Source organism: Trichechus manatus, unplaced genomic scaffold, assembly GCF_000243295.1.
Source record: "Trichechus manatus latirostris isolate Lorelei unplaced genomic scaffold, TriManLat1.0 scaffold00010, whole genome shotgun sequence".
Taxonomy (NCBI): domain Eukaryota; kingdom Metazoa; phylum Chordata; class Mammalia; order Sirenia; family Trichechidae; genus Trichechus; species Trichechus manatus.
Genome location: NW_004443946.1, coordinates 12,429,087 through 12,444,307, shown reverse-complemented (window position 1 = coordinate 12,444,307; position 15,221 = coordinate 12,429,087). Strand labels below are relative to the sequence as shown.

Sequence of the window (15,221 nt, the reverse complement as noted above, 5' to 3'; positions counted from 1 at the left end):
CTATCATAATTTTTTACATAAATCTTTTACTATCTTATTTTCTTTGAATAAAATTAAAGAAGATTCACAGGATATAAACACACAAGTTTATTACCCTAAAATCAACTAGCTATTGGAACTTTGACACACCCTTGAAAATACTATATCCTTCTTTCTATCTATCTGTCTGTCTATACATACACTTATATACATGTATATACACACACACATATATATATCATATATGTACATGTTCGTACTTTGGTAACCCAGTAATGAATAATAATTATTTCACTCATTAGGCTATATATAAGTCTTCATCTCTTCTCATTTGTAGTATATGGATTAGTGACTTCTATTGTGAAGTTTTAAAAATGCCTCATTCTGGCAGTATGAAAACTCTATAAATATATGCATATTCAGAATGGTCATATACTGTGGGCCTATTTCTGCCACTTTTAGTACAGGGTTTACTCTGCACAGTATTCTTATTCCATGTATGTGGATATTGCCCCTGCTTTCTTTTAAGAGAAAGAATTGGGTCTTTACCTGCACAGGTGCTCTGTTGCCTTTAATCCTTTAGCTGATGGATTATTAGATGAGAGAGAACGATACATCTGTGATAGAGCTATGTAGGGAAATGCATATATCTGGCAGCCACTACAAATAAAACCACAATGAGATATCATTACACACCTACCAGATTAGCAACATTTTAAAAAGTCTGACAATATTGTATTTTTACGTAAATAACACCCATGTTATAGATTTTATATATATGTACGTTATTCTCTTATCTGTATATATTGGGCTGAAGCATATGAAATTGCTACTTTTGTAGGTTAAAAAAAGTAAAATATTGGTAGTTTTATATGGTTCAGTAATGTGTTATTTTACAATAAAATGTCAAAAAGAACAAAAAGCTTTTTCTCAACAAACAGATGCTGAATGTGGAGATAAAGCGATAATAAGACAATTAAAAGAGTCAAAATGTACTTCAAAAGTAAGTCAAATGTTTGGTTTCTAATTTCTAAGCATGATATTTCCAATTTAAGACATTCTGTTTCCATCAACATTTCAGATTTAATACAATAAAGATCATGGAAGATCTAGAAGTTATTCTTGATTATCAGGTTCCTAGGGTGTTAGAGAATCTATCTCTTAGAACACTTTAGTTATTTAGATAACAAAATGAAGCCACAAAAAATTTACATGAAAATATACAAAAAGAATTGTCATTAAATAACAATATATATTGAGATTACAACTAAATTATGACTGAATAAAACAGTTTGGTGAGATTGAACAGTTTTCCATGGCAATTCAAGATCGGTGATTGCCACAAAAATATCTTGACCCAGAACAAAAACCATTCCCAAAACCCACTCTTCAGACAAAGATTAGACTGGAATGTAAAACACAAAATAATAATACTCATGAAGAGTGTGCTTCTTAGTTCAAGCAGATACTCAAGACCAAATGGGTGGCTCCTGTCCGGAGGCAGGATGAGAAGGCAGAAAGGGGCAGGAATGGTTGAATGGACACAAGAAACCCACTGTGGAAAGGGGGAGTGTGCTGTCACATTATAGGGATTGCAACTAATGTCATATAACAATATGTGTATAAATTTTTGTATGAGAAATTAACTTGAGCTGTAAAATTTCACCTAAAGCACAATAAAAAAAAAATCTTGAAAATATTTTATGATAGTAGAAAGCTTTAATAATGATAAATATAGACAATGTGTGTCAAGTAGTGACTAACAGAATATAGTTATAGTTTATATTACCCTAGTGACTAAGGATTAAAACAAAAGAAACAATAGTATTTTGCTGTAAAGAAATACAAGTAAAAGCACATTTTAAATTTTTTGGTGGGAGGACCCAAATTGTTTCTGTAATGGGATTTGGTATAACAGATATATTTGAATCACATTCCTAGCCTGGAAAATGAAATATAGTAAACTTAGTATTCAGGTTCTCAATTTTTACAGCCAAAGTAGTATAATGAGTTAATAAGGGCAAAAGAAAAAAGCAAAAAACACAATAAACCAAAGACTGCAAGATTGTTTTGAAGTAAATTGCTTTTCCCTTTTAAGGAGGTAGCATATTCAGTTCTTCACCCAGAGCATGAAGTGGAAAATTTAAAAGAAAAAAATAATTCCTAATCATTTTTCTTCATCAATTTTGAGTATGTTCTGATTGTCATTTACTTTTTTAGGTCGAAATGGGGGAGATGGAACTGGGAAGAGGAGAAAAATTAGATAATGAAAAATAATTATTTTTAAATTTCTTGATATATATTTTGGTATTATTTTCACCAATTATTCTTATTTTACTTATTTTGTCTATTAAATAATAATAACATCATAGATTAATATGGTGTTTTCCACCTTACACATTTTTAGATATGTGATTTTATTTATTTTATTTATTCATTTTTATAGTTTTCTATTATTTTGAATTTGCAGGCTACAGATTCAGAACACTTTGGGAAGCCAATAGAAAATAAAAGTAATGAAGTGGAAGAAAAGACTGAGAATTTTCCAAAAACTCCTGAAATTCCTCTGTCTTTACGAACTCCTGAAGCTGTGAAAACACCTGAATCTTTGGAAAAATTGCAGTTCCCTAAAACACCCTTATTTGAAATGTAGGATTGTAATTAATACTTATAATTAAAATATCTACATATGGGGTTAAATAAATAATTGATAGAAGTAGTAAAATGCTTTACTACCTGTAACTTTAAAAAGTTTTATTATGAAAAATTTCAAACATAGAAAGGAAAGACTATTATAATGAACCTCCACGTATCCAGCACCCTATTTGAACAATTAATGTTCTGCTGTTCTTGTTTGACAGATCCTCCCCTCCAATTTTCCTGTAACATTTAGCTGAAGATGGCATAGATCCTGAGTACTTACCTAGGGCAATAGTATATGGATTTAATATTTTCTAAAAGATAAAAAAAAATTACAGGAAAATTTAAAATGTTAAGCTAAAAAGCTACTGCCACAGATGGTAGATTGTGGATTTATCAATGCATGATGTTCCATAAGTCATTTTTCCATATGTATCTGAAGCAAGAATTGCTGTTCTGTTAAATTTCAGAATATACATAATATCTCCAAATGATTAATTATTAAATCTGGAAACCACAGATTTGTAATCCGCAGCCAAGAAAATAGTGCTGCATTTAACCTTTTTGTTTAGTTCAGTCCTTTTCTTAATGCTGAACTCTGAGGTTCCTCTAAATTTACATCATCAGGTATCTCTCATCTGTGTTCTACTTTTGTATTTTAAATTGCTAGTGAGATTTTTAGATATGAATGTCATGCTGTCGACTCAAGCACAAAATGTTCAAAGTGGAACTCATCAAATCTGAGAATCTGAAAAAGAATTGGGGTGATCATATGCTAAAACCTCTCTTTATGAATGAGAAAACTATGACCTGTAAAATTAAGTGACTCATTCATGGTCATACATCTATTTCTGGTGGTATGTTCAGTTTTATTTAGCAAACACTTATATAGCACCAACTGTGTGCAAGTCACTGTTGTAAGCATTTTATAAATAATGCTTATTTAATATTCACAGCAACCTTATGAGGTATAAGTACACTATCATCCTTATTTTATAGATGAGGAAACAGAATTATAGGTGGTAGAGCTAGTCAATGATAATAAAGTTGAGATTCAAGCTCGGGTAGTAGGGCTCCAGAATCCATGCTTTTAACCATTGTGTCATATACTACTTTGTCTAATTATTTTCCCCAAATCTTTACTTTTATAGTTTAACTCCCTTATGCAACAATCTGTAATGGCTGGCTTCTCATCAAGACTAAAATCTTTTTCAAGAGCTTGGAGACAGTATAGCATTGGAGTTAACAGCTTGGACTTTGAATCTGGATTGCTCCATTCAAATCCCAGTTCTGGCAGTTATATATCTTTGAGAAGATCATTTAGCCTTTTTATGCTTCAAAATCCTCTTCTGTAAAATGAAAGTGATAATAATAGTATCTACTTCATGGGGTTATTGTGAGAAATAAATAAGTTAATGCCTATGGAAGTAACTAGGATAGAGACTAACAGTACATTATCAGTGGGTATCAACTATTATTATCCCCAACTTGATTGTTCTACTTTATTTAACATTATTATCCACCTAAAACCATATTCTTCAATAACTTTACTTTCTACTTTTCCCTACTATGCTAATTCTTACCTCTATGCTATTGCTTATGGTGCTCACCAGTCTGCAATGTTTACTAATAGATTTTTAAAAAACATTCTGATGATTTCTTATTTCTCTGTAACAGAAATAGAAATATAGTACCTGAAGGTCAAACACAAAAGGAATCCCCTGGATTTTCTTTTCTTTCGAGTTATACTTCTAGATCTCCTGGGTTGAATTTATTTGATTCTTCTATATTTGATTCAGAAATCTCATCAGATCAGGTAATATTGTGAAACTAAATTTTTATTTCTAAAAATTGTACACTGGAACCTCAAATAATTTTAGTTCCTTAGTACCAAACTTTTGGGGCAGAGGACAAAACAGAGTCAATTAAAAAAAAAAAATCAGAGTAATGATAGTATATCAAAGCTCTGCACTATCTTTTTGTTTCCAACTTCAGGTACCCCAAATTGACATCTATTCCCAAAAACAGAATCTTGAGGAGAGAATGATTTAAGTTGCAGTGAAAGGCTGTTTAAAAATGAATTTGGCTTTATAGTTAATATGTCTAACTTTTAAAACAAACTTCATAACTTCAACATGAAAAATGTTCCACCTTATAACTTGGTCTTGTGTGTATACACAAGCTGCATGTGTATACATAGCAACATTATAATCAGTTAATTATAAAAGACCTAAAGAACTTCCTTCTAATATAGATTTTATTCTTCAGTGATATAAATCATGATTAAGTGCTTATTTCTGTATTTGCCAATTAAAACCAAAAGTTAAGGTGTGCTTTATTTTATCAGTGGACAGTACAGTGTAGTGGTTATGAGTAGACTGTGAAGCTACACTACTTGGGTGTGTACTGGATGTGGAATTCTGGATAACTCTCTGGGCTTCAGTTTCTTTATCTGTAAAATGAAAATAATAATAGTTATTGCCATATAGTTTGTGAATGTTAAATGAGTTTATATACATGAAGCATGTAGAAAAGTAGCAACCAGTTAATAATGCTATATAAGTATTAATATAATACAATATAATATAATTTAATAGAAATATTTTGTTATTTCTCATTTAAATTAGTCACATTTAGCCAATTTTATATGGATTTGAATATTTTATTCTCACATCCCCCTATACTAAATTAAATAATTGAAAATTGGAATTTATTGATGGATGATATAGCACTATATATTTCATATCTTCAACTTTTGTCTCAGTGTTTATTTAAATGTTTATTATAAAAACTGGCAATTCTTAGAAGGGATTTACTGAACATGTAAAATAATTATCTACTACAGTTGCTTAGTTTTCATTTACAGTAGTTGCATGAATGCAAAATACATGTATATAACCTTAACAAGAAACATGTACATTTTGTGTAATGAAAACTACAAGAACTTTACTGAAAAAAATGTTTTGAATACATAGAAAGATATATGAAGTACCTGTATAGGAAGAAAATATTATGAAGATGATTTCTTTACAAAATAATTTATGGATTTAATTTAATTTTGAATCTAATTGAAATCCCAGCAAGATTGTATGTCTTTGATTTTTTTTGTTTTTGTTTTGCTTTTGTGGTGGTGGGATCGGGGTAGGAGACTGACAAAATAATTTTAAGTTTTCTAGGAAAAAAAGTGGTCAAAAATAGTCAAGAATAAGCAAGAAAATTTTCAAAAAGAAGATTGTTAATAAATTAAAATGGAATTCTAAAAAAAAAATTTTAATTAACCCAAAAGAAGGCAGAAAAAGAGGAATAGAGTTACAAAGCACAAAGAGAACAGAAAATAGTAAAATGGTAGAACAAAATAAGAACTTTTTAATAATTACATTAACCATCAATGGACTAAACACTCCATTAAGGATTGTCAGAATGGATAAACAAGCAAGATCCAACTATAAGCTATCTACAAAAGATACATTTTAAATATAAGGACAAAGACAGGTTGAAAGTAAATGTATGGAAAAAGATATGTCATGAAAACATTAAGCGTAAGAAGGTTTCAATGGCTATGTTAATATCATGTTAGGTACTCTTAAAAATAAAGAATATTACTAGCAATAACAAGGTACATTTCATAAGGATAAAAGGGTCAATTCACTAGCAAGAAATAACCACACGTGTATACACGCCTAATAACAGCTTCAAAATACATAAAACAAAGATTGATATAATTAAAGGGAGTATGCAAAACACAGGAAGCCCTGGTGGCGTAGTGATTAAGTGCTACAGCTGCTAACCAGAAGGTCAGCTGTTCAAATCCTCTAGGTGCTCCTTGGAAACTCTATGGGGCAGTTCTACTCTGTCCTATAGGGTCACTAAGAGTTGGAATTGACTCAACGGCAATGGGTTTTTTTAATACAAAACACAAACATAGTTGTAGATTTTTAACACCCGTCTCAGCAACTGATATAAATTGGACAACAAAATCAATAAAGATCTTCTATAAGATATGAACAATATCAATCTCCTTTACTTAATTGACATTTATAGAACACCACATTAAAAAACTGTAGCATATATATTCTTTTCAAGTGTCCATGGTATTCACCAAGATAGACCATATTCTGGGCCATAAAATGAGACTTAATAAAAAACGATTGAAATCATACAGAGTATGTTCTCTGACCATGATGAAATTAAATTAGAAATTAGAAGACATCTAGGAAAACCCTTGTCTTAGTTAACTAGTGCTGCTATAACAGAAATACCACAAGTAGATGGCTTTAACAAAGAGAAATTTATTCTCTCAGTGTAGGAGGCTAAAAGTCCAAATTCAAGGTGCCAGCTCCAAGAGAGGGCTTTCTGTCTCTGTGGGCTCTGGGGGAAAGTCCTTGTCATCAATCTTCCCCTGGTCTAGCGGCTTCTAAGTGCAGGAACCTCAGGTCCAAAGGATACACTCTGCTCCCATCGCTGCTTTCTTGGTGGTATGAGGTTCCCCTGTCTCTCTGCTCACTTCTCTCTTTTCTCTCTCGAAAGGGATTGGCTCAAGACACAATCCAATCTTGTAGATTGAGTCCTGCTTCATTAACAACCCTAAATACTTGTGCCATGAAAATCACAAGAGAAATTAGAAAATACTTTGAACTGTATGATTATCAAAATTCAGCATGTTAAAAATTGTAGGATGCAGCCAAAGCCAGAGCCAAATGTATAGCTTCAAAACTTTAATTAATAGAAAACACATTCTAAAATTAGCGATTTAAGGTTTTACCTTAAGAAGCTAGAAAAAGAACAGAAAAGTAGATCCAAAGTAAGTAGAATGAAGAAACTAAAGGAATACAAAAACAGAAATCAGTGAAATAGAAAACAAACAATAGAGAAAATTAACAAAGTCAAAGTTGGTTCTTTGAAAAAAATGACAAAATTATAAATGCCTAGCTAGATTGACAAAGAAAAAGAGTACAGCCTATCAATATTAGGAATGAAAGGATATCACTATAGATCTTGTGAACATTAATAATAGAATATTATGAAAAAGAAGGTTGATGAGGGGGAACTTCACTTTCTACATATTAAAATGTCCTGTAAACATAGAGTGAGCAAGATGGTGTGATAGTGATATAAGAATTGATAGATTGAACAGTGGTTGTTTCTAGAAAGTCTTGAAACAAAAGAAAGTGGTGAAGATGGGACCAAAAATTAGTAGGGATAAGTTAGGCACTCATCTAACACTGTATACCAATAGAAGTTACAGATCCATTCAGTTAAAAAAAGGTAAAGATAAAATATTTCAGAGGCAATATAGGTGAATATTTTTCAGATCTTAAGAGGAGGAAGAATTCTCTAAGCATAAAAACAGTGGAAGAAGAACCAAAAGAAAAAAAATTGGGATTTGGTTACATACAAAAATTTAAACTTCTATATGTTAAAAAAAATTAAAGGCAAATTGATAAAATGATATAAAATATTTGTAATAATATGATAATATTTTTAATATATAAAGAGCTTATATGTACCAGTAATAAAAAAAAAGACTGCTTCAATGGAGAAATAGACAAGGTCTACTTGATGAGTAAATAAGTCACTGAAAAAGAATTCAGGCAACTTAGGAAATCTCTGGAAAAAACAGCTTTTCTTACTGATTGTCAAAGATATATAAATATGTGCATAACAATGTTTATTCAAGTGTGATTTATGTTAGAAAAAAAATTAGAAGCAACCTAAAAGTCCAAAATAAAGGAATGGTTGAAAATTGTATACCCATTGCCTTCGAGTTGATTTCGACTCAGAGCAACCGTACAGGACAGAGTAGAACTGCCCCGTAGGGTTTCCAAGGCTGTAACCTTTATGGATGCAGACTGCCACATCTGTCTCCCATGGAGCAGCTGGTGGGTTCAAACTGCTGACCTTTTGGTTAGCAGCTGAGCGCTACACCACTGGCCCACCCAGGGCTCTTCGAAAACTGTACAGTCTGTTCATATGGTGGAATATTATATTGCCATAGAAAATCATGTCTGAAAAATAGCAACATGGAAAAATGCTCACACTATAATATTAAGAGAAAAAAAAAGGACAGAAAACTGTCCCATATAAAACATGGTCCCATTTTTTAAAAGCCTGTCTTGCAGAGAAGGTACTTTTATTAGCAAATTTGACCTGAACTGACATGAAGCTATCATACTTCCTATTAGTTTTATAGACAGAAAAACAGTACCAAGAACCTAATTTGATAAAGGCCTTCATAATGAAGCAAAAGTTGACTAGAATATTAGGCCATATTAGTATTCTAAAGTAGGAACAATCCTTAGTACAATGTATGTTGCCTATTAATATTTTATCTATTGCCAGAATCAAGTTAATAGGCCTTATTTTATAAATAAATGACAGGTTGTTTTGAAGATATATTTCTTTTTAAGCACAGTAATATGCTATATAGAAAGTTACTATTTTGTCTGCTGTAATTCTGATTAGTAGAAGACTAGGCTTTATATGAAAGGTATATCAGGCAAAACTTGTTTTACATTGTTACATAGATTCAACTATAAATGCTATGTATACTGTTCTACTGATTTCACAAGTAATATTTAATGGAAATTATTTTTCAGTTTAATGAACATTATTCTACAGCAAATTTAAATCCTCTCTCATCACAACAAGAAATTGGTAAGTGATTTAAGTTTTCTACATATAAAACATGTTAACTTGCTCACTTAGTATTTAGTTTGTCTCTAACTGATTTTCTTAGGTGCTCAATTTATCCTGAAAAATTAGTGTTAGTTTTGCACTACTTACTGATGATCTTTTAGTAACTTAGCTTCTGCTATCTCTATCAAAGCTTGCTATCTCCATGACTGCTAATGACTTTCCAATTATCAAACATTATGGTTTTTTTGCATTTATTCAGTCTTTTTTGCAGCACTTGATAGAGTTGACTATTGCCATCTTTCTGGAATTTTGGATTTCCTCCTCTGGTGCTTACTTTTTACTGGATCTTCTTTCTTCTTCCATCTCCTTTTGGCTCTGGGGATTGAGCAGTGGACAAGAATACAAAGTTCTTATAGGGTTTCTGTTCTAGTGGGAGAGACTGAAAATAGACAAATGAATGTATAATATGTCAGGTAGTACATTAAAGAATAGTTGTTATGGGTTTGAATTGGCAGTCAGACTCAAAAGTTACAGTAAACTTTTAATCTAATAATAAATTTACTTAGCTTTATAGAAGATATGGAGCCCTGGTGGCATAGTGGTTAAGAGCTCGGCTGCTGACCGAAATGTCGGTAGTTCAAACACCAGCTGCTCCTTGGAAACCCTATGGGGCAATTTTACTCTCTCCTATAGGGCTACTATGAGTCAAAACTGACTGAACGGCACCTAACAACAGCAACAACATAGAAGATACAGCATAGAAGATAACAGCAGGCACAGCATCTTTATCTCATCAAGAGGCCTATCAGCTACCCTAGTATAAGCTTTCTTTTGCTGCCTCACATAGGGCATGTAAGGCTGCAATGGACAAGAGGCATGGTACATGTAGGTCACCCTGACACAGAAAATCTGCAGTCTCAGTTTCCCACTGGTCTTTTTTACCATCTAATCATGAAGCCCAAGGCCTATATGCTAACTCACAATTCCTCCAATTCATGTGTAGTTCCATACAGTAGACAAGGAAGACATAACACTCCACACTTAAAGTCTATATTTTCTAAGAAAACAATACTGTGAGAAGTCAGACTCCAAGGTCATTCTTCCAGGCAGGCCTGGATCAACCCAGAGTTGTGTTAACTCTTTACTCACAGGTGGTGATAGTACTATGAAGAAGAGTAGAGTAAGGAGAATAGAGAGTTCTTGGTTTGGAAAGTGGTTGCTGTGTAAAACAAGGAAATCAGGGAAAGTATCACTAAAAGGCAACATTTGAGCAGAGACCTGAAGGATGTGTGGGTACAAGCTATGGGGAGAAGTGTTTGAGGCAAAGGGCACAAAGACCTTGAGAGAGAAACATGTGCAACATGTTCATTGAACAGCACTAAATTGGTATATTTGGAATGGAATAAGGAAGGAGAAAACTGGTAGGAGATCAAATCAGAGGATGGAAGGGGAGCATATCTTTCGGGCCTTGTAGAACCATAAAAGACTTTATTTTTTTTTCTAAGTGAGATGGGAAACCAAGATGGGAGGGTTTTGAGCAAAGGACTCAAATTATTTGACAGGTTTTAAAAGAATTATTCTAGCTGCTATATGAAGAACACAGTATATGGAAGCAAGGGTGAAAGCAAGGAGTTCGATCAGGTGCTATTAAAACAATACAAGTCAGAATTGATGGTGGCTAGGACAATGGCAGTAGGTGGTAAGAAGGTGTCAGATTTGGGTTACAGAGTTTTCTAAAGGTGTATTTGGAAGGATTTGCTTATGGACTGGATGTGAAGATTGAGAGAAAGAAAGTAAGGATGATGTCAAGGTTTTGACATGAATGACTGTTATAAGACTGGAATTGCCATTTACTGAAATATGGAAGGCTATAGAAGTTGATTTGAGATTGGCAGGAATTGGGAGTTTAGTTTTGGAACTGCTTTAATTACTAGATAGTAAAGTAGGAGGTTGGATATATGAATCTGTAATTCAGTGGAGTGGACACATAAATTTTGGATTTATCATAGATAATATTTAATGCTAGGAGATCAGAAGGAATCTACTAATCGTAGATATTTTTTAAATGTCTGCCATATAAAAATTTTAAATTTATTTACGTTCTCTTTTTTGATGCTCTCATTCACTTGACGCTCATTCACTTCAGTGCTTTCAAATATTATAGTAAAAGTAATGACCAAATTCATGTCTTCCCCACCAACTTTACTTCTAAACTCCACTTTTCTCCTAAACTCTAAGGACTAATTTCTGATTTTATAATCCAAATCTCTTTATATCCAAGACTTTTGTAGCTATTAAAGACTCAGCATATTTGAAATCAAACTTGTTCTCCTTCTGAGGCCCCTAACGATACCTCCATTATTCTAAATGCCAGGATTCAGAATCTCGGTGATAATTTTAACTTCTCTTTGCCTGTGACAACATTCAGCTAGTCATCAAGTTTTATCGGTTCTGTTTCTAAAACGTTTATTTCTCTTTCTTTTCAATTTCCATGGACACCAGCATATTTCAAACTTTTACTACCATTCACTCTGGCCATTGCAGTAACATCTTAACCGGTCTTTTCATCCTTTCAGTTTACCTGTAGATTACCTTACCTAATTAATCTTTATGCAAAACACTGACCATGTTACTGTTCTAGTCAAATACATTCAGTGGCTCCCCATTGACTATCAATTATGCCCCTACTTTTCTAGCCTAGCTCTAACATAATTTTAAGCCTCTTATCTTATTCTTATTTACATAACCTGTGCTTTGGCCAGATTGGAAAACTCAGTGCCTCTCAAATATGTCCACACTTTCTCATCCACTTTTTTCTTCTTGAAATCCTCAACCTCCACCTCTGTCTATCTTTCCAGACCAAATTCTCTTCCATAAAACCTTTGCTTATTTCCTCTCTCACTCTTCCATTCCAGAAAGATCTTTTCCTTGTGTTTCTGAATCTCTATTCTTTTTTTTAGTACTGTTTTACTTTATACCTTCTGGCATAGTTATTTATGAATATATATAAAATCTAGTGTAGATCATAGGCCCTTTGAGGGCAGGGATTCTGTTTTATTCACCGTTGAATTTCCCAGAGCACCTAGAATGCCACCTAACACAATATTCTATTATTTTATTTACAGTGAGCATAGGAGTTTTATGATGACCTTATATGAACCTTTTTTATTCTAAAATTTAAAAAATTCAAATTTATTCATTCAAAGGGAGATTCAAGATTTTGGTTCTTTCTGAATCTATGTATACATTATAGCTATTTTCCTTGCTTAAGTCTAATGAGTGTGTAGTGAAGTCAGTGGAAAAATAAAGTGAAAAAGGGAGAGAAGAAGAACTCAAGTATTTGGTAATCAGTTCATCCATCCTTCTGTCTGTTCTTCTATCCAGCCTACTGTTGGTTGGCTCGGCTCCATTTAGAGTGAAATAATCAAGATGTTTTATTAAAAATATATGAAAATTTCAAAATGGCACAAGTAAATTCTTTTGTTTAATGTACTGTTTGAATTGGTTCTCTATTGAAAAAAATGTAAGCACCTTAAAAGATTTGTTTCAGGTAAGGGTTTAGATTACTGTATATTTTTAATTACTTAATAATTGATTTTATATTATAATTAAGATGTTGAAAATATTTTTTATATTTATAGGTTTAAATAATATAATAAATGAAAAACAATATTTTTCCTTGATGGCAATTCAGAGAGTCATCAATCAAATAATTCTATATGTAAAGTTTACTTTAAAAATTCCTTTTAAAACTATAGAACTCTTTGCACTGCTCTGTCAATTTCCTTGAACAATGCCATGAATAGTGTATTGTAGTTAATAAATAATAGTTGAATAAGTATGACTTATGCAGTATCTTTCAGATCCAGCATTTTCCTTCATTCCCATTGCTAAGGTCAGGCTTTTATTACCTCTTTCTTGGACAATAGATACTTCTTCCTTTCTGTTATCCCCATTTCTAGACACTCCTGTTCCAGCCTTTCTACACATTCTTTTCTGAGTAATCCTTACAAAGCACAGTTCAAATCATGCCATGTCTCAGCTTGAAAACCTTTAATGGCTTACTGTTACCTACCAAATAAAGTCTAGATTCTATAGTTGGGCATTCAGCAATCTTTTGAAGCTCATCTTTAGTAATTCCCTTTTACACCTCTTTATTATTTTTCAGTGCTCCTGCCAACCTGAATTGATTTCTGTCACCCTTATACTTCCTATGCATGCCTCTTTCTGTGCCTCTATGCTATTCTTTCCATATGAGGTGTTTTACCCCACTTTCTACCTTGTGTACTAGTTCTTTATATTCTTGAATTCAAATTACTTGAAAGTAGGGTTTAAGTTTTAGTCTGTTTTAACCTTACATAGTTCCAAGGACAGTACCTTGCACATAAGAGGAATACAGTTAAATATCTGCTTAGTAGATAAAGAATTCAATGTTACTTTATATATTGTATGTGGTATACTGTAATTCAGTAGGTTATGCAAACATTATATAACATGAATAACATGATATTGTAATATTTATCTTCCTCAGGAAACTTATTTGGGAAATCAGAAGGAGAAGATGCTTTTACATTTTCTTTTCCATCAGACTCTTCAACACATACATTTGTAGCTGGAAAAGATGATTTTAGTTTTCCATTTTCATTTGAACAGGATCAAAATGTCACACACTCTTCTTTAAAAGGTTTTCCATCTTCCTCACAAACTACAACACAATTTACTTTTTTTTGAACTAGTTACTAATTTCTTGAATTATTTTACTGTTTGTCAATTATTTAGGGCATAAATTTACATTATTACTTAAAACATGAAGGCAATTAAATCAATAATAGGTTATCATAGTTGCATTATCTGATTGTATTAAATATTTACAGAAATTGAACCTATGTTATCTACTTTTATTTTTATTTGTGGCATTAGCTAATTGTTTATTTTGGTTTTGATTTTGCAATCCATATTCAAGTAGAACCTTTATTATTAATCTTGATAGAATTTGATATTTTTTTTTCATTAATCTTTATTATAAATATTAAGCCTGATTCTCTCCAGAACCTAAGTTTCATTCTGGTAGTATTTTAGGTGCTTGGATAATAACAAGGACTACTTCAGGCCATCAGGAGACCTTTTAGTGGTAACTCTACAGAATTAGTGCTGAGGTGGACTTTAGGTACTAAAAAATTATTTTAAAACTTTTGGATTTCATTTATGCTTCACTTGCATTTCAGCATACAGAGTGGTACTCTAGTAATAATCTCAAAGAATTTATGTTCTTGATAGTGAATAAAGTCTATGTTATTTTCTTCTAATACAACAAATAGTAAAAGCAGGGGCCATCAGTTATTCTAATATCTTTAATGAAAGGAAATTAAATGTGAAGGCCTAGACTAATTTCCAAAAATTTGATTGTTGTATCAGTGATACTGTTTATTTTTTTCCTAAACCTTTTTTGAAGAACATTTAAGATTTCGTTTCTTGTTTTTAACAGAAAATGATTTCACCTTTTATGTTATATGCAGTATTTGCTTGTCAATTAATTGTATGTGGCTTAAATGATGATATATAAAATTTGATGAAGTTGTATAAACATATTGCTTAATGTCTTTGTAGTTTGTATTTTTTTATTAGTTCTATTGAGTTATCATATAATAAAGAATCTGACTCCATTTTTTGATGCTTGATTGCTGACATCTTCTCAGCCTCACCCTCAGTCTTCCTGTTCTGCCCCACAACTGGGCAAACTGACAAGAAAGGTCCTCCTTTGGCACCGTCAGGAAATTTGAAACACGCACAGGAGTCTTCACCCTAGCCTCACCCACTAACCACCATGAAAACCCAAAGCCAATCTACTTTCTCTCTCAAGCCATTTCTTAACCGCTTGAGAGGCCTGCCATGCATTCCCCAGAAAGCTTCCTTGTGTGACTAGTGAACCTTTTCATACCTTATTGGTCTCAACATATGAACCAAAT

General features: G+C 32.3%; 1 protein-coding gene across 1 annotated transcript in view; it reads left to right on the top strand.

Annotated features, from left to right (window-relative positions):
• The window catches only part of CUNH14orf39 (chromosome unknown C14orf39 homolog), a 39,347-nt gene extending 25,361 nt beyond the window's left edge, over positions 1-13,986 (top strand). Inside the window, exons 13-17 of the mRNA XM_004370918.1 lie at positions 921-982; positions 2,450-2,628; positions 4,291-4,435; positions 9,216-9,273; positions 13,787-13,986. Of these exons, the coding sequence (XP_004370975.1) occupies positions 921-982; positions 2,450-2,628; positions 4,291-4,435; positions 9,216-9,273; positions 13,787-13,986 (644 nt within the window). The remainder of the gene's footprint in view (positions 1-920; positions 983-2,449; positions 2,629-4,290; positions 4,436-9,215; positions 9,274-13,786) is intronic.
• The last annotated feature ends 1,235 nt before the right edge of the window (positions 13,987-15,221 follow it).